General features: G+C 32.0%; 1 protein-coding gene across 1 annotated transcript in view; it reads right to left on the minus strand.

Moving 5' to 3' along the window:
• Positions 1 to 21,216, minus strand: part of LOC143385979 (A-kinase anchor protein 9-like) — a 105,060-nt gene that overhangs the window by 7,870 nt on the left and 75,974 nt on the right. Inside the window, 9 exon segments of the mRNA XM_077107908.1 lie at positions 5,414 to 5,461; positions 5,463 to 5,519; positions 5,893 to 5,906; positions 5,909 to 6,056; positions 8,890 to 9,024; positions 10,022 to 10,254; positions 12,739 to 12,804; positions 12,807 to 12,950; positions 14,238 to 14,400. Coding sequence (XP_076964023.1) covers positions 5,414 to 5,461; positions 5,463 to 5,519; positions 5,893 to 5,906; positions 5,909 to 6,056; positions 8,890 to 9,024; positions 10,022 to 10,254; positions 12,739 to 12,804; positions 12,807 to 12,950; positions 14,238 to 14,400 — 1,008 coding nt within the window.

A 21,216-nucleotide genomic window follows, 5' to 3' on the forward strand; every position in this document is an offset into this window, starting at 1 on the left:
GGCTGAGGCTGTAGCTCAGTGGTAAAACACCTGTTGTGCACATGTGAGGCACTAGGTTTGATCCTCAGTACCACATAAAAATAAATAAACATATTGTGTCCAAGTCCAACTAAAAAAGAAATTAAAAAAAAATGTTGTATTTGCTTTACAAAATACATATGCTTAATTCATGAGAATAAACGAAAGTGGTTTTCTAAGCCAGTCATACCTGTATGGTTCCTAGACATGCTCACACTGCACATTCTTTTTTTTTTTTGTTTTGTTTTTTGGTTTGTTTATTTTGTTTTTGTTTTGGCACTGGGGACTGAACCCAAGGGAGCTTTACCATGGAACCACATCCCCAGCCCTTTTTTTCATTTTATAGTTTTTAGATACAGTCATGCTTAGTAAGTTGCTTAGGGTCTTGCTAAGTTGCTGAGGCTGACCTCAAACTTGCAATCTTCCTGCCTCAGACTTCTGAGTTGTGGGATTATAGGTGTGTGCCACTGTTCCTGTCACCTGCACATTCTTAAACCATCTTGCCCAAGCAGAAGACACCTTAAAGAATGACACCAGGAAACATTTTCTACCATAAGCAGAAAGAGTCACAGAAAGGAGTAGTCCACATGCTAACTCTTATGTTAAATTCAGTTAGAATTAAGTCAGTTGCTATTGAAAAGCTTAGAAAAATTGTAGAATTAATTCAGTTATTCTAGTATCAAATAAAACTAACTTAATATAGTCCCACAAATATCTAATTATAATCCATTGAATGCCCTGGCTGCTTTGTGGTTTGATTAAGCAGATGGAAGCAGAGATACACAATAAGGTCAAGAGATCCTTAGGTCTGAATTGCAGAGTAAGTTAAACAAAATAATTTTAGTAGAAAATCAGGGAGCTCTTACTTATAGGAAAACAGAAATTTAATTTTTGAAGATGGATTATTAGTAATAAAAGTAAAATAATCCTCTTTGATGGTTATACAAAAAAAATGAACCTGATGATGAATATTAAGAGCTAATTATTGCTCTATTTAAAAATATGGGTTTGATTGAGGACATTAGCAGTCACTTTAGCTCACTGCTTCACAGCTACTTAATATTTAATAAATGGATTTATAAACATATATTTACTTGATGATCAAAAATGTTGCATTAACAGCAACCTAAGATGCAGAAGCAGTGTTTAGTAGTAACTGGCTCAGAGCCAACTTTAAATCATTTAGTGCCTTAAAGTTGAAAAGGGGCATATGTTGCTTATATACTGATACATCACATAATTAGAATCATTCTAGCACAGGCAAGGCAAGGTCTTAAAAATCAGCCTAAAAAGAGAAGTCAGCAAGGAAAAAAAACAGCCTAATATTTCTTAAACAGAAATGGTATCAATACTAAATAATGGCTATTATTTATAGAGAATTACTGCTAGGCATGGGTACAAAGTGCTTTATATATTGTTATTTTTTAAAAAGCCTGTTACAACCTTAGGAGCTCTATTCTATGATTAACCCCATTTCAGAAGTAAGGAAGGGAGTTACAGCAAGGAGTAACTTGTCCTGAGGTCACATGTCTACTATGTGGTGAAACCACCTTTTGAACCTGAGGAGTTCCAGTCCTAAACTATAATTTATCTTGTTTCTAATAACTAATGTCTAAGACCTCTATTTAAAATTTTTTGTAACACTGATATTAAATTCTGTAGACACTAAAATACGTTTAGTGGTTGTACATATATAATTTCCAGGTTAGTTTATTGAAAATTGTGATGACTGTATCTTCTTCAAAGTTATCTAACAGTAGTTACACCTATTCTTCTCTTCTATAACAAATTTTAATGACAAAGTATTATAAAATCAACATACACATAGTTATTTAAGTTCAAAATTGCTGCCCCACCTCACATGACCTTTTTTTCCTTGTGACATCCCTTAATAGTCAAAGTCTTAGCTCTATGTCTTAAAAGCCCTGCTACTCAAAGTGTAGTCTCTGGAGCAGCAGAATAGGTATCATGTGAGAGATCTTGTGCTGCACTCAAGATCTGCATTTTGGGAGCTGAGGTTGTGGCTCAGTGGTAGAGCGCTTGTCTAGCATGCATGAGCACAGGGTTTGATCTTCAGCACCACATTAGGAAAAAAAAAGGTATTTAGTTTCTCTACAACTAAAAAATTTAAAAAAAATTTAAAAAAAGACCTGCAGTTTAACAAGATCCCCAGCTGATTCATATGCAGAGAAGGACTGGTTTAAAGTACTAACATTTTTATTTTAAGTAGCTGAACTTGAGACATCACATCAGACCTTAATTTCTCCAAATGACACTATGGAACATTCTTGTTATTCAAGCAGACTCTAGTTTCAGGCTGTCTTATTACAACACCCAAACCAGAAGAACATTAGAAAGGTTTAAACTTGTTTTACTTATCTACCAATTGATATCTAGACTATTTGGATGACACTAATTTGAACCTATTTGAGTTTTATTTTATTTTTAAGTGTTTTTTTTTCTCTTAAAGAAAAGTATAGGGGCTGGGGTTGTGGCTCAGTGGTAGAGCAAACGTTTGCCTGGCATGTGTGAGCCACTGCATTCGATTCTCAGCACCACATAAAATCAAAAAATAAAATAAAGGTCCATCAACAACTTTAAAAAAATGTTAAAAAAACTTATATGCTCCACTAATTAGATAGCATATTCCTTGAAGTCTGGTGTTGATTTCACAACTGAACAAAAGTGCTTTACATGCAGAAACAGTTTAATAATAAATGTTAAATGACAGTCTTTAACATTTTTCACTATCAAGCAAAATATATTCAGTGTTCTGGCAGTATAGCATCATAGGGTTCCAGAATCAGTTCCTTCTTTCTGTACTAAGTACTAACCTCTCTTAAGGATCAGGTCACACATTGGCAAATTAGGAGATTTTAGAACAGAACCTATTCCCAGGGAGACTGTTAAGGGTTAATGGGACAAGGCATTTAATATACTTTCTAGACTCAGCCCTCAGCAAAGTTAACTATTATTTACTATTGCTATCTGTAAACTAGAGCTCATTAATTCTACAGAGAGCTAAAAGTTATTGAAGTAATCCTTTTCTCAAAATAACTATTTTCTCCACAATATTTCCTTCTCCTATAAGAAGCTGTTTTCTTCTTTTTATTCATCCCACATTTATATGTAGTCTAATGAACTTTCAAAAAAATGTTTTATTCAAATCTAGGTTTTGGGAGTATTTGAACATCTCAACTATAATGATACATAAGGATATCTTTATGTTTATACTCAATAGGACATCTGAAAACATTTGCCTAGTATTCAGGATAGAATGCTTAAGTTATTTTCATTAAAAGACATATGTTTTAATTCTACATTCATTATTCAGTTATAGGTAAGGGAGTGAGTTCTGATAGAATACTCATTATAGTGATTTAAAGCAAGTAAATGAAGGTCAGCTGCTATTTTAATCTGTATATATTCACTCAACATCTTTGGCTGTGGGTCTCTATCTGTAAAAACTGAAAGTCAGTTAACAGATGCTCTCTATGGTTTCTTATAGTTCTGAACTACTAGTGCTATAATCCTGAGTAAAAGGTAGATGTGTGTTAGAAACTTAATTCAGGAAATTAAGGTGTTAGTAGATATATATTATGTTCAAAAGATAATAAAAAAAAATAGGGCATGGTGACACGTGAATGTAGTCCCAGCTACTCAGGAAGCTGATGTGAGAGGATTGCTTGAACCCTGTAATTTGGAGTTTATAGCCAGCCTGGCACTATACTTAATGGCTTCCATCTCAAAATACAAAAACAAAAACAAAAAAGCCTCTGTGTGTGTGTGTGTGTGTGTGTGTGTGTGTGTGTATGTATGAATGTATAGAATTAGGGCTAAGGAAATAACTCAGTGATGGAATGCTTGTGTGATGCCCTTTGAGCCCCAGAACACACACACAAATGAAGAGAAACAACTAGTAAACTACACCAAGATTCCTTAATCAACTACCACTACTTTTAGATCCAGTTGTGAAGGTTCATTTTTTGGGGGAGGAGATTATTCAGTATTTAAGATAAATCATTAAGTATTAATTCCTTTCAAATATACAGAAATAGTTACACAAAAATAAATGTGCTCACTACGCAATGAAAACTCCGAACCTAATAAACAAGAACTTCTCAGATGTTACATAAAAATGGGAAAACGATCCTTCTCATGGATCATTTCAACTACAGTAATTTCTATGGATTCCTTTTTTTCTTCTTTGAACTACACATTCGCTGAACCGTCATTTTAGCTGATGTCTAAATTAGTTTTGTAAACAGATTTCCAAGTACTTTTTAACAAATACTTCTATGATATTTAAGGAAAATAAGTATTTGTTAAAATAAATTTAAACGTTCTGAGAAAAATTCTATGGAAAGAGACAAAAACATAATTAAAAACATTTTAAACATTTAAAAATATTTACAACTATACAATGTTGAGTATTATATGTTTTAGGAAAACTAATTGTAGACAATAAAAGTTATAATTATTATATCTCTAAAGGTAAATTTTCTTTTCTTGTTCTCACAGGGGTATTATTATGTTGCCTAGGCTGACCTTAACCTCCTTGGCTCAAGTGATTCATTCTCCTGCCTCAGCATCCTGAGAAGCAGAAACTACAGGCATGCACCATGCCTAATTGGATCCTTCTCGTTAAGAAGGAGGGAGAAGGGCAACACAGGAAAACTTTATAGTTACTTTCTTGTTATTATTATTTTGTGGTGCTGCAGATTCAAACCAACATTGAGCTAAATTCCCATTCCTAGTTCATTATTAATCTTTTAAGCACAAGCTTCATATGTTGTAAAACAACACTATCAATTCTCAGGGAAAAGTTTAAAAAGAAAAAGGAAAGCAAGCAAACCCAAATTCACAGTAGAGGGGAGCAAAAACTCAATGCCCATAGCATGAACAGGAGAAAAGAGATGCTGCCTTTTGTCCTAACTACTACATTTCTCCACTGTTCTCTTCACTCAGCCCATACCTGCTAAATTGTCCTTTCTCCCTCTCTAAATTTCTACTTGCTTCAAAGTGCTCACACTAGTTATCTTCTCAACCTGGAATAAACTTCCTTCATAAGCTTATCAGTTCACATGTTTATTGTCTTGAAGATCAATCTAGGCACTGAATTGAGAAAGTCTATACTTTGGTTTTAGACCACAAACTTCATTTTGTTCAAATGATATTTTCAAGGTAACTGATTTTAAAATAACTCAAAACATATTTTGTCATTTAAAAATAAAGTGGTAGAGTGTTTGCCTAGTATGTGTGAGGCACTGGGTTCAATCCTCAGAACCATGTAAGTAAATAAAACAAAGATATTTGCCCATCTACATCTAATACACACACACACACACACACACACACACACACACACACACACAAAAGAAAAAAAAGTCCTTACCTCTTTCTCTTTTCTATCAATAGCATCTTGCTCAGCTTGCAGTTGCATCTTCTAGAGACAATTCTGCTTTAGCTTCTAAGGCTCCAAATTGTTTCTGGTCCTCTACCTTTAAATATATAAGAATGTTCTCAAATTTTCAGACATTAAATATTGATTATTCAGTGTGTGTGTGTGTATGTGTGTGTGTGTGTGTGTGTGTGTGTGTGTATGTTTCCTTTTGGATAAGTAGCAATTCTCTCTGACCAGTTAGGAGGACAAACTCTACATTAGTAAATATCAAAAAGTTATAGATATTCAGTTTGAATACATTCATAGAGTCAAACAGGAACTTTTGACACTTAAAATGCATTTCTCAGATAAAAATGAAGGCTCTTTCCCATCTGCTCCCACCCTCAAGCTTTCTTATTCAAGCTCTGATGTTTGTGTATCAAACTTTTCTTCATTAAAACACTTAATAAAGTTAACTCAAAATGTCACACCTTTTGAAAATTGTGCTAACAAGTAAGGCTTGTTCCAGTTCTCTCACTCTGAACTCTAGTTTTTCAATTTCTTCATTCCTCTCTTGTACATCTCTCTGAAGCTGTTCTTTTGATAGAAGCAGCTCACTGCACTTGTCTGTTTTTTCTTTTAGATCTTTTGTTAACTGAAAATATAATAAACAAAAAAAATCTAAAAATTTGAAAAGTTCATAACTTTCAATTCATCTCAAAAATCATTTTTTCAAAACACATTTTGAAATGCTATATTAATTTCATTTTTTATAAGAATAGCAACTATTATCTCAAACAAAGGTAGATATTTCCCAAGTTGATAAGAACTAGGCAGCACTAGTAAACAACAAATATTGCTTTTGCTCAACGCTTTTTAGAAAAATTTCATTCTCTTAAGACTAAGACTCCAGTTAGGAAGAGGGGAATAATGTTGAATTATCTAGTAATGGCATAATTGTACTAAGACCTATGACCTTAAAAATGGCATATTTGTAGAGTACTTACTGACTTGGTCTCAGAATGTGAAGTAAGATAACCTGAAAAAAAATCTTTCATGAATCACCTTTTGATAATAGTTATTTACAAAGCACTTTCAACCTATACATTGCACCATCCCAGAATAGAGATGAGGATGGGTGGAAAGAGAGAGCTGTACATTTAGTGTCTTAATAGTTCTCCTGCATCCAAAATAAATGATGACACATCCCAGAACTTATCCCTGAAGACTGATATGCAAGTGCCTTCAATTCATTGGCTTTGTGATAGAAGAATACAGGAAGGATTAATAAGATAGTTTATGAAATTAGTTCTGATCAAGAGGGAGAGGAGGTTCCTAAAAAGATAAGTGATGGTAAGAAATAAAAGAATACTACCTTTATTCAGTGAAACACTTGGAGGAAATTATACAAAATGACAATCATTATTCAGAACATTAAAAAATGCAAGCTTAATTATAATTATAGGATTAAATTTTAACAGTAATAAAGCTACTGAGAATAATAGGTTGACTAAGTTTTGGGTTAAGTTCATAAAGTTAAGTTAAGGCTATAAAACAGGTACAAAGAAATGGCATATTATAATATGTATTCACAATTGGAATTTTTGGGTCTTCAGAAAATCAGAAGCTGGGATTAGTTCTGGCAGGGTAAGCAGAGAACAAATGGGTCACAATGTTCCTGAGGAAATTCAAACATACCTTAAAATTTCATGAACGAGATAGGTCAACTTTCAAATATTTTTTAAAAAATTATATAGTAGAAAATGGCAGTCAAAGTTCTAGATCTTGAATTATCTTTTGAGTTTCAATGAATAAGTCACTGTTTTTCAAAATCTAAAAATACATTTGTTAGAAATAAGAGCAATGACTACAAACAAGGAGAATGATGACTTCTCTGCTACTCTAGCAGATTTAACATTTCATCACAATGAACTTATAGGCATTTTATACTTCATTGAGGTACTTTTAAGAGAAATGAATCAAGTAAACTTCTTAGAAATTGTAGATAATTTTCAGCAATAAAATTATTTTCAGAAATAATAGTAGTTGAATTTAAGTGTTAACTAAGGGCCACACTAATACTGCTATGCAGTGGGAGCTATTACTGTCTTTATTTTAGAAATGAATAAATAGATTTGAAAGGTTAAGTAGCATAGTTACTGTCAGACATCTATTACATAGCATAGCCATGATCCACACTGGAATTGCCTTATCTCAAGCACAATCTCTTTATAACCAGACAAGCCATCTTTAGAAATATATATAAGTGATATACATATAAATATGTATAATATTTCCCATGTAGCATTTGTTTAATAAATGAGGAAAATGGACAGTGGGAGTGACAGAGTAGAAGCAGGGAGACTGGTCAGGAGGCTACCTCACACATATAGGCAAATAATAATGACAACTAAGACACAGGGAAATGAATAAAGGTAAAAAGAATAAAAAGATGTAGTATAAATCTGATCCATTAGTGGTTTGGGATCAGGGCTGAGAAGTAGTGGGACTGAGGAAGAATTCTAGAATTTAGCAAAGAAGATGATTTAGAAGACAACATTTATTGAGATGAAGAAGGAATAATTTTATTCTTGTCTTTTTGATAAATGCTAATCAGGAACCAAGAATATGATCCTGGATCTGTTAAAAATGAGACATCTACATGGAGACAGTGTAGGCAGTTTAAAATTCAAGTACAGAGTTCAACAGAGTTGTTAGGAATAAAGGAACAACTGTGGGGCAATTTACAGATTACTGGGAAGAAAATGTAAAAATGGAAGAACGAGGACTCTAAGACTGACTAAGTCATGAGGCACCCCTCATTTATTTTGGGTACGCAGAAGACAAATAAACACTGGAGGAGAGAGACCATACTCTACAGTAGGTGTGTCACAGCAGTCGAGAGAAGGAGATACTTATAGAAGACTGTAATGAGTGTCTCCAAGTGGTTGAGTAGTATTGAAGACAGAGAGGTTATTACTAGATACAGCCAAGAGGCTTTGGGTAACCTTCATAGGAACAGTTTAAATATACTAAGGGGTATAAAATTCCAAGAAAAAGATGTTGGAAACTTCATTGTAGTGGACTTTAAAAGAGAAGAGAAAGGGAAATAATTAGTAAAGAGTGACTACAGAGAATTATCAGTTTTGTTGTGATGGGAGTAGAGAATTAGAGAAGTTTATTTAATATTAGAAAATATAAAAAGATGGAAATAATTCCAAATTTCAGTACAACATTTTTATGGTTTTTTTTTTTTTTTTTTTTTGGTGCTGGCATCAAATCCAAATCCAGGGCTTCAGGTACACTAGGCAAGTGTTCTACCATGAACTATAACTCCTTGTCCAATACAAACATTTTTTTAGGATTTATGACCTCCTCACATTTAAGTAACATTCAATGTCCTGATTTTAAAGATTTATACCTTATTCACTTTTAAGTTTTTCATAATGTAACTCTTACTTCACACTCAAGATACAAATAGGCAATACCAATAAAGTTCTTACCTCTCTAGTTTGATGTTCACCAACAGGCTGGATTCGAGGCACAACCTTAAGTTGTTGTTCTAACTTCTGTATTTCTTGTTGGAACACATCTCTCTCATGTTCTCTGTCAATGGCTTGCTCCTGAAATTGAACAATAATAAAAACAATAGTAATTGAAGAAACAATATTTATTAAACCTATTATCTCTCTTTAGTCATAGGTTAAGTTTGTTTGAAAAGAAAGGACTGATGACCATGGAATCACAAAGATTCAAAAATATTTTTGGTATGACCCATTACTTTTTTGGGTTCTTCCACAACATTTAAATACTTAAAATTTATTTGAAGTACATTTGTTTTCATTTAGGTAATGTTAAACTCAGAACGAAATAATTCTCCTCCATCAGTGAATGTACTTGTACAATGGAGAAATTACACTGCTAACTCAGTCATTAAGCAAATAAACAAACTGTCTGGTAAATCAATTTCTTTAATCTTAAGTTTGATACCTAAAATTATAAATAGTATAAGACTCTAATTCTCTGATATGTAAAGAGAAAATCTGGCTTATAAGAAATCTTAAAGAAGAATATCCATGTGAAATTAAAGATTTAACATCTTTTTGGAAAAGAGCAATGGAAGCTTGGCAACTATTCTAGTCCAAGTGCCACAATGTTGTTACCTGTGTTCACACCTTTTGAGGTGAACACAATGGTAGACAATTAGCTCTTGGAATTCTTACCTGCTTTGGCTACTGGTTAAAAGAGAGACTAGTAGAAGATTAACTATGAATTTTGGAACGTTAACTAGTAGGGCTTATTCACAAGCTAGTGGCACAAGTTTTGTTGTTGTTTAGGGTTTTTTTTTTTTTTTTTTTGGTGCTGGTGATTCAACCTAGGGCCGGCCTCATTTCATTCATGCTAAGCAGTGCTCTATCACTGAGCTACATTCCCTGCCCTAGTTTTACTATTTTCATTTTGATTGTTACATAATAGATTATTGGAATACTCTCTCCATTGGTGGAATACACACATAAGCAAAAATATTAAGAGTCCCTATAATTTAAAATTAAAATAATATAGAACAGTATCACATAGTATTCTACTGAGAAAAATCAATATCAAATTGCAAATACTTACATCTAAAAATTTTCTCATTTTTTCTAATTGCTTTTCCAGTGCTTGGTTTTGCTGTCTTAAATCTATGACTTCAGCATTTTTTTCTTGTTTCATCTCTATAAACCAACTGACTTGTTCTTCAACATCTATTTCTAAAGCTTTCATTTGTTTTTGAAGTTCATCATGTACTTTCTCAGCTTGACATTGCAATTCTAGCTTTTCCTTCATTATTTTTTCTGTCTCATGTAGTAATTCTGTTTATAAATACAAAAGCATTCAGAGTTAATTATAATTAATGGTGCTTCCAGTAAATTTTACCTTCATGACATAAAGGCTGAGAAATATTTTAAATTCATATTAAAAAGTAAATATTCTCTTATGGAAATAACAAAATATCTTACTGCTACACATACATAAACTAGTATTATTAACATTATGCAGAATAAACAAAAAGAAAGTCCCGTCACAAAAACACCATTTTTGTAAAAACATAACAAATGACAAAAAAAGCCATTTTTCACTATTAAGAATAGAACAAAATTGAATGAAATTTAAGCACAGAAAAAGAACATTTTATTTACCTCACACAAACATTAATTCATTCCAAACCCATAAATCACTTTCATATGCATAAATAATATACACAAAAAATCACTGTAAACCTTTAAACAAGCAAGGAAGAATTGTAGAAGAAGAAATATGACTATACCCAGAATTTCCTGTTATTCTTACTCCTTATTAGATCCATATTACTGAGTTGTTTTTGCATGCTCACATGGATATGCATCAAGGGAAAACTGACATGTGAGAGGCAGTGTGGTTAGCACTAAAAACAGACTATGTCTTCAAATCCTAGCTTGCCTCTTTTGTTTTACATGATATTCAATATGATGATCCTTGGTTTACTTATATGTAAAATGGGAACTATATCATTGCCAATCTCTTACAGCAAATTTGGAATCAAATGAGTTAAAATATGTAAAACAGTAATTGTAGTATAGTCAGCATTATTGTGTTAGTTAATATCATTATTAGTATAATAATAAAGTATAAAAGAAAAAGTAAATCAATCCTCTAATAAAGAAAATGGAAAGAACTTTTCTCTAGAATCTTTATACTGATATGCCAAAACTATACTCAGGACAAGGAATCAACAGAAAAAAATTTTCCTTTGAAAACAACACTGATACTAGATGTTAACATAAAGTAAATCAATCAGAAAGCCTCTTATTAAATTTAATTGATCTTTTTACTACCATCATCTTATAAACTTCCTGACTTAGAAGAGGATTCTGGAAAGTCATAGACTACAAGATTTAATATATTTGTTTTAAAAAAAACATTTTTTTTGAAAAATTGAAATTGTTTTAAGTTTCATGCAAAACAGATAATAAGATGATGGTCATTATCAATCTCAGTTGTTAATTTCAAGTGAAAATGTGAACTTTTATAGTAAGACAAGTTGTTTTGTTGTAAAGAGAACAACTTTAAGAGTAAATCACAGCAGCAAAACTGCAAAATTAGAGACATGTTAGTTGGTTGAAAATCCAAGGGTTACTCAAAATTTGCATCTAAATCTACCACTCAAAAATAGTCCATGCAATTGTACCCACACACATGCTTCAGGTGCTGCATTGACTGCAGCATCTACTAGTCCTATGAAAATAGAAAACACGACAAGACACAACAAAAATATTATACATATTCTATTGGCTAAAATAAGATAATGCATGTGCCCACATATATATTAGAAGCAGATGCTGAAGCCACTGATTATCATCACTGGAGATTTTGAAAAGTTCCAATATTTCTTGAATATTTTACATGTATGACACAAAGTTTTTCCACATTAAAAATTACAACCCTAAACCCATGTTAGACTAATTTCATCATTTTACAAAAAAAAATGTATGTTGTATTTCTTAATTGATCAAATGAAATTAGAGAAAGGGTTTATAATTCCAACTTATGTTTACTATAAAAGTGAGGACACAATAAACTGAATTTAAATTTTTACTATTACAAAGATTGACACTTACTGCTAAACAAACTTTAATGTCAAGATATTATTTAATTTCTTATTTAAGGAAAAATTAAGTTTATTTGTAAATTTAAATTCTCTTTGAACTCCTACTAAACTAGATGTCAGCCTGCTTTTAGCGCCATTGACCTTTTCCATCTATTTGGCTTGCAAGCCCCAGACCTGCTTATTACTAAAACAAGTTCTTAGTTATTTATCCGACAATACATTTTTGTTGTCTCTTTTCTATTAAAAAGTTTAAAGCTTACACAATTTATAAAATATTCTGCCCCATTATTTGTAACCTTCTCTTGAGGCAGATTTTTGAGGATAAGTAAAGAATTGTCTTTTCCTGTTACCAGTCAACATCTGTCAGAGATTAAAAAAGAAAGAAAAGAAAACCCTGGTTCTGCTTGGTTGACTAATAAGAAAATTACCTATAAGGTATGTTTGGTTATGATTTTTTTGAATACACTTTTTTAGTTGTCAGTGCATCTTTATTTTACTTATATACAGTGTTGAGGATGGATCCCAGCGCCTCCCACATGCTAGGCAAGCGCTATATCACTGAGTCACAACCACAGCCCAATCTGCTATTATTTTTCAAGTTCCTATGTGGTATATGAATAACAGCATTGGAAAAAAGGGGGAAAATCACTCTTAATGTTTAAAGAATATAAATGAAAAGAAAAGTGTTCCAAAGTCTGAAAATACGTACGTTGTACAACTGGACTTGCTTCTGCTTTCATTGCCTCCTTCTGTCTTGACAATAATTCTTTTTCTGCTTAAAATTTTGTTGTTCTGCTTCCAATTCTTGCAACCTATTACCTGCACATAACAACTCCTGCTCAAGGTGATCTATTATATCAGTTTTTTCCTGAATTTGCCTTTCAAAAACAGTTTTTTCATCTGTGTAGCCATCAATGATACCTTAAGATAAAATGAACAGGAAATGGAATTACAACTCATTTAAATTTGAACATTAATATGTTTTAATATGAACAACAAAAGAGCTGTTAGCAAAACTTTAAATCATTCCAACCTATTAAGAGTCTTGAATGAATTTGCTATTAATAGCAGCAACTTATTGACTTTTTTTTTTTAGTTGAAGATGGACACAATACCTTTATTTAGTATATTTTATGTGGTGCTGGGGACTGAAGCCAGTGCTTCACATGTGCTATCAAATGGTCTACCACTGAACCACAACCCCAGCCTTTAATTTTTAATATGTTCATTTGATTTAGTAGTCTTCTTTTTTGAGTACCAGGAATTTGAACCCAGGGGTGCATTACCACTGAGTTATATCCCCAGTTCTATTTTATTTAGAAACAAGGTCTCACTAAGTTGCTTAGGGCATTGCTAAATTGCTGAGGCTGGCATTTAATTAATAATCTTCCTGCCTCAGTGTCCCTGGGCATGTCACTGGGATTACAGGCATGTCCACTGTGCCTGGCCTAATGCAATTTTCTTGTTTACCAACCTGACATTAATGTGAAATTTCTCTAAACTTTCAAATACTTTGCTATACTGAAGTATCATCACATTGTATATGCATAATTCACTTTATTAGAACGATAAAAATAGACAAGTTCCTAGACAGCTTAATGTAAATCAGATATTATAAATTGAATCACAATTCTAATAGAGTAGAGGAAAAAGAATGTGAGAGGGGAAAGAAGGGAATCATGAACTGAAATTTATTTCCATTCATGTATGAGTTTGTTGAGATGAACTTAGCTACTATGTATGACTATGAAGCTCTAACAAAACATTTTCTCTCAAGTTGGTATTTTAATTCTAGAAGGGCAAGGTCAATACCACAGCATGGGAGAAGAGGCAAAGCCCAAGGCTTTAGAGGCTTAAAGCCTATGGTCACCATTAAATGGTTAACATCTTTACCTTCGGTTTTCTCATTTTTTAAATTACAGGCATGTCTTAGGATGGTGGGATCATGGTAACAACTCTCCACCATCCATTTCTTTATTTTCTACAATTCCTTTATATTTTCTGTAATTCTGTAAGTTCCTTTTATATTTAAATGTGTATATGCAGTTTTAAAAACTGCTTGGAAAAACTCAGAAGACAAACTACAACTACTTTCCAATGGCTGCTCTAAATTAGAGTAGATTTGTTTCTGAATTTGGCTGTACATCAAAATCTCTATTTTAAGATTCAAATTCTGCTACTCTGACTTGCCAAAGGCAAGGTACTTACCCTCAGCCTTACTGAGCTCTACTGCCAGCTGTTCTCTGGCTCTAGACTCTTCACGAAGGTGCTCTCGCAGTTCTTCTTGGCATTTAAGGGACTCTGTTACCTGTTGTTTCTGTTTTAATGACTCACACATCAATTCTGCTTGTGTAACTTTTGCATGTTCAAGCTAAACAAGAAGGGAAAGATTACATGAAGGAAGATGAAGTGTTAGGAAAACCAGTGTCATTTTCCATTAAAGTAAGGATTTCAAAGAAGAGACATATTACTGAGTTACAGTTACTTAAGACAGTTCTAATGCATGTTAACATTTGTGGGTAGGATAAATCAATAGTAGACTCTACATTTGTTTTGAACACTTTAGAATTCGGAGGCATTAAAAATACAGCCTTCTTAGAATGCTATCCTTGGCATAAACTGACTCCATATTTAAAATAGTTTTTAAAATGGTAATACACACTTGAGGCCAGAATTAGTTGAATTGCCATCACTTAATCATTTGTGTGAAATTACAAAAAAGCACTAACTTTGCTTTAGTTATCTGAGCTTTTATATGTTACCATCTACTTATCTTTTTTACTGAAACAACTACATGCAGAAAAAAAAAAACAAAACTCCACAAAAAACAAAACTGAGCTCAAATGTTTCTAGTACTTGGCCCCAGAATTTTAAAAAATAATTGTATGTATTGACAACAGGCTTACAGCAAGTCTCTTAAATAAATTTTGTAAATTTACATAAGTTTGTGTAACAGAAAGACATTACTGCCATGTTTAAAGCTTAAAATGATAAAATGTAGTGGTTTCTAAGGTTTCTAATTAGACATTAATAATGTATTATAAAATTAAAATAATATTTAAAATCTTATTCCTAAAGACTTCTGCTCCTCACACCTGAGTGTTATTGCCAAACCAAATCAATTTCCAAAATATTCAGTATGCAATTATTGTTTTATTAATTTAATTTTTTTAAATTTTTTTTAGTTGTATATGGACACAATACCTTTGTTTTACTTATTTATTTTTATGTGGTGCTGAGGATTGGTGCCTCACACATGTGAGGCAATCACTCTACCACTGAGCTACAACCCCAACCCCAATAATTGTTGTTTTAAAAGAATGTTTAAATTTTATTTATAACCTATTATTTAAAAAAAGACTCATAATGGAAAATTAAACATAAATTTTAATTTGTAAATAATTTCCTAAAGTATCTGTGAAAATATATTGTTACTTTAAAAAGGAAAAAATTTATGAACATGTTCATTTTTAACTACCAAGAGTATTTTCCTTTAAATGTGGATAAATACTATATTTTAATTTTTACTATAAAGAAAATGACCATGAAGTATAAATGTTGTACACAACTACTCTCCTGAATTTAGCCAATACATTTTTAAAAATACATCAATTGCTTTAATATGTACATAATTTTTTATTATATACTAATGACCTAGAAAATACATGAAATATAGAGTTCAAAGTTATAACTAAAAAAAGATGAACTATTTTCCAAATTTACTACATAAATTCAATAGAGAATTTACAATAAAATAAATATTTGCTGTAGATAAATTTAATAAGTCTTTGCCTCTATGCTCCATTTCATGACAAGCTCTAAACCACATTCACATACATTTATATATTTACCATGAAATCATGAAAAAAACCTTCAGTTTTAGAAACAAAGCAAAAACCTCAAGCAATCAAATAAGTAAGCCTAATATATTTATTTACAATAGCAGTTGGGATCCACTTCATTTGGGATAAGAGTCCCCCTTAAAATTCTCATTTACATACTTTACAGTTAAGGTATGATTTATTCCTAATATCTATAATAGTATGAATTATATAAAAAATTTAAACTCAATATTTTCCAAGTATTTAGTAAACTCACCATTATACTTAAAGTATGGATAAGCTTTAGTAAAGATTATGACACTTAAAACAAAAGTTGTAAAGGGTAACAACACTATTCTAAAAACCATCTGGTTTGTTAAATATTAGCTAGCATGTACAGTTAAAGTCACCAAAGTCATAAAAAGTGCTGAATAACTTGTAGTCAATCATTCACAACATATTTGAGAATCAAATAAACCTGGAATACTGAATACCAGGTATCTTTATGCTAAACACCTTTAGCAATGTTTATAAGTTTCACATTAAAAACAGAAAAAAGATATTTCTCTACAGAATTAGTTGACATATAGAAAACTGAAAATAAGTTCCTTATGGTGTAAGAAAATCTAGAATCCAAGTTTGCTTTTACCTTGCCTGGAACTGCTGTCAGTATGTCATGGATGTAAACAATTCATTTAGCTGGTCTAGGTATCACAATACCTATTCTCTCAAATATAATCATTCCATTTTTATTAAACATACAAAAACAAGAATCTTAAAGACAAGCAGAATATTTTTTAAACAATTCACCTGGCACTGGAGAAGTGTAATATTATCTCATTCTGCTTTCTGGAATTAAGAACACAGCCAAGTTGGGACTTTTAGATTACATTGAGCCCTTTGATACATTTAGGATGAATGGGCAGCAGCATATACCAAACAATAACAAAATAAGGTTCTATTCTGTTAACCTTATTAACAGTACTTAAAATTTAATTTCTCATTATACTTATTTGTTAAACTAAATTAATATTTTATACTTACTGAATAAGAAGGGGTAGGCAGTGAAATTTTAGAAATTAGCTTTAATATGTGCCCATTTCTTTTATGAATCAAGTGGAAAATAGAAGTATTACTAATAACTGAGTTATTTTCATCCAAATGTTCACACAAAGGAAAAGGATACGGTAAAGGCACTCGAGATTCAACCTCATAAATATCTTCATCTTGTTCTTCCAACCAAGAGCCATCAAGTTTGACAGTTGCCAAATACGTCCTGTAAGAATCCATTCTAGAAGATGAAGAAGCCAAGCTTCTTCAATTATCAGTTTTCTACTACATTAAAAAGTTCCTTTTAGTTTATCAAGATATTCCATTCTGTTTAGTGCTATCAAATACATAAAAAAATTAATTCATACTACTGAACAATAAAAAGGGTGAAAATGTCGGGGGGGGGAACCCTAAAAATCTAAAAAACAAAAACAAAACAGAAAGACTCCTAAATGTCTACCAGTCTTTATCCGAAGAATCCAAAATAACACAACAAAAAAAAACTGCACAAAAAACCAAAGCACGCAAACAAAACACCACTGTTTACCTAGAATAGGTAAATCCTTGAAGAATAAAAGAATGAAAACATAAATATGTAATATGCTGAGCAATAAAACTGCTTTCGGTATCAAATTTGTCTGTGGTAATAAGTAAGCCTTCCATGCAGAACCTGGCAGGGAAGATCAGGTTTTAATCTCCATAGTAGCAGTCTTGAGAAACAAAGTTGCAACATTATTTCCCTTGGTTTTCCAGCTTCGCCCTATTCAAAAGGAAAAGCTCTTCCAAAGGGAGCTGCTCAAGTAGCCTTGCAGGCTGAGCCAGAAGATTCTAGTTAGTGTCTCCTGAGGAAAAGGTCAGAACAGAGGGTGTGGTTTAATGTCTTTACCTATATGTGCACTGACAGGTGGAATGTGAATTAATACGCCCACAAAAAAGCCTGCTTAACAGGATCCAAGTTCCACGTCAGATCTTTGAAAGAGTTATTTAGAGACGTTTATAATGTGTCTAAGATAAGCTGGTATTTTTCCACCCTACTAAACATTGTTTTAATTAAAAAATGTAAATAAAATATGTTTGAGATTACATTACTAATCAGCTATTCAAGCATATCAAATAATCATAATTATTTCTGGAAATTAAATTAGAATTTCTTTTTGATAATTCCTTAGATGTAATAATTTTGAGCAGCCACTGAGGCTAAATATAGATAATTCAGTTATAACTTATTTTCACATTGACTTATTTTTTTAATATTTATTTATTTTTTTAGTTTTCAGCGGACACAACATCTTTGTTTGTATGTGGTGCTGAGGATCGAACCCGGGCCACACGCACGCCAGGCGAGCACGCTACCACTTGAGCCATATCCCCAGCCCTCAAATTGACTTTTTTATAGAGTGCATATTAAGGAAAAATTCTTTTTAGAGCCACTTTGTATATAAGTCGATAATTACACCACTTAAGGTAGCCTATGAACCGGGACTGAAATGTAAAAGCAACAAATTGTCCATAATAGTTAGCTTCAGGTTGTTCCAGAAGCTTGAGCAATACTGAATGAACCAGCCATTCATAATTTTAAAAGATAAATAACTTACTTATTACTAATAAAAGACTCTCAATAATGAAATTGTTTTAAATAAAGGAAAAGACTTTCATTTTGGTGCCTTTTTTCCGCATCTGGTAACTGAATATCCTAAACCCACAAAGCCTTTAACTAAATGGAAAAAAAAAACACACTAAAGAAAGTGACAGGCTTAAAAAGTTTTATAGCTACTCTGACTACTTAAAGTAGTTTTGAAGAGCTAGTACTAAACCCTTCTCAGCAGACTAGTAACTGAGGCAGATAAAACAAAAGTTTTTTTTTATATACAAGTCCCAAAGTTGCAAGGAGATGTAGTTGGGGAGGGACAGTTGCTTCTTAAAGTTCTAAAAATTTTGTTTATTACAGTTTCTTATATCCTGCAGTTATTCTGTCAAGATGTCTTAACACCTATATGAGATGGAGGCCTGACCTTATGACTGTTGCAGCTAAATGTGATTTTTTTTTAAAGAGAGAGTGAGAGTGGGAGAGAGAGAGAGATAATTTTAATATTTATTTTTTAGTTATCGGCAGACACAACAACTTTGTTTGTATGTGGTGCTGAGGATCGAACCTGGGCCGCATGCATGCCAGACCAGTGCGCTACTGCTTGAGCCATATCCGCAGTCCAAGCAGCTAAATGTGATTTTAATGAAGCTCCAGCAGACATAAAATCATCAGTACCCTAGCTGTTCACCTAGCCTATCAGATACCTCTTAAAATACTCTTTCCCTGCTTCTTTTGCAAATTAGTTATTTTGATAATCATCCAATTTCTCTCATTTGAGGTAAAAACAAAACTGTGGGTAAGAAATAATTATTCATAAATAGCAGCATTTAAGTCAACATAAGAATTAACAACAAAGAAAGAAAAAAGAAAAAAAGAAATAACTAAGGAGAAAAATAGACTCAAAGAGTAACAGATAAAGATGACCCAGAATGTGGCAAACAGTCTTTGTAATAATATATTATCTAGTGGCATACTACATTAATTGATATTCAGAAAGCATACAAAATAAAACAATAACAACAAAAAACTGCACAAAAAACAAAAACAAACAAAACACCATTGCTTTACCTACAATAGGTAAATCCTTGAAGAATGAGAGAATTGAAAACATAAATGTGTAATAAGTTGAGCAATAAAATACCTTTAAATTAAACGATATACTAATATTTGCACCCCAGTTTTGGAAACACATAGAACTTATTTCCATTAACATAAAACAAAAATCTTTATAAGCAAGGTGTGTCCTCTTATGACTAGGAACATGGGTCATGGTAAGAAACTAACTACAAACTTAACTGCTGTTAAAAATAAATGAAAAAAGACTCAAAAAGTAGTAAAGAAGAGTCTGGATGATGGCATATGATGATTCTGACAATAATTCAAGTTATATTCAATTTTGCTTTTTCCTCTAGTTTAAAAGTATATAAACCTTTCTGCAACTAAAAACTTAATATATAATGACTTTAATTTCTAGAAACACATTTAACTGTCCAGACTAGCTCCTTATCCTCGGGTTTCAGAAGATCATGACTTTACCACATATGGGAAGCTATTAATTGACAGCATTGAGCTACATTTCCCCTATGAAAAAGGTTTTCATTAATCATATAATGTCAAGCCATTTAACCTTTTTTTCCCTGCAAATTATTTCCTTCAAATTGTAAAACACTTCTGTTGCTGTCTTTTGGTCTTCACTTTATTTACTTATTTCTCTAAATTATTTAATGGAGGGACTAACTCCTGCGTACATTACCTGACCAATGCTAAGCACACTGGGGGCAATACTTGATGGCAAAATTTGTTTCAGTACTTATAATTATGATTAAAATAAAAAGCTTAACCTGATCTTTAATTCTCAGATTCCCCTTTGAGAAATTATAGAAGCATGTAGCTTTGATTCCATTATTCTAAAAAATGAGAACTAGTAAACTCACAATAGTGCCTTAGAATGAAAATCATTCTGAGAGAATAAATTATTCATTAATTTCTTCCAAGGAATTGTTTTTTATTTGCATTAAATTTTATCTTTTATTGACAAATAATGATTGAATATTTTTAGGTACAATGTGATGTTTTCTTACATGCACACAATGTGGAATAATCAAACACATCCATCACCTCAAATATTTATCATTTCTTTGTGGTTAAAATTCTCTCCTTTAGCAATTTTGAAATATATGTTAACTATTATCACTATGCTGTGTAATAGAACACCAAAAATTATTTCTCCTCTCTGAAATTCCCCCCTGCAAAGACTTCCTAAGAGAAATATTTTTTGGTAAATAATCTCCTTGGTTCTAAATAATAACCTCTGGATTCCATAAAACTTCAATTGTTGAAAGATTAATTCCCGTAAAACAGACGTTTCTATTTCCACCGATCTGAAAAGTCAAGTGTCTTTGAACTGATTGTCAAAGGTAATTTTTCTGCAGAATTGGAGAAAGACCACTAAATAAACATTGTATTACAGAGATTATCTTTCTAAGGGCCTTAGAAGATTTTCTAAGCATGTTTCATCACATTATATTGAAAACTATTCTAACAAATCGGAAAACTATCAAACTCCACTGAAATCGTTCCTGTTAAGTTTGCCAACAATCTCTGGATTTCAAAATTAATTTCTCAGTTATAGTTATGATTAAAACTAAAGAATAACTAAACAAAAATCTTAGTCTGCTCTTTAATCCTCAGATTCCCAGAAGGCAGAAGTAGTAGTGGTTAAGACCAT

The sequence above is a fragment of the Callospermophilus lateralis genome (genome assembly GCF_048772815.1).
Source record: "Callospermophilus lateralis isolate mCalLat2 chromosome 11 unlocalized genomic scaffold, mCalLat2.hap1 SUPER_11_unloc_3, whole genome shotgun sequence".
Classification (NCBI taxonomy): domain Eukaryota; kingdom Metazoa; phylum Chordata; class Mammalia; order Rodentia; family Sciuridae; genus Callospermophilus; species Callospermophilus lateralis.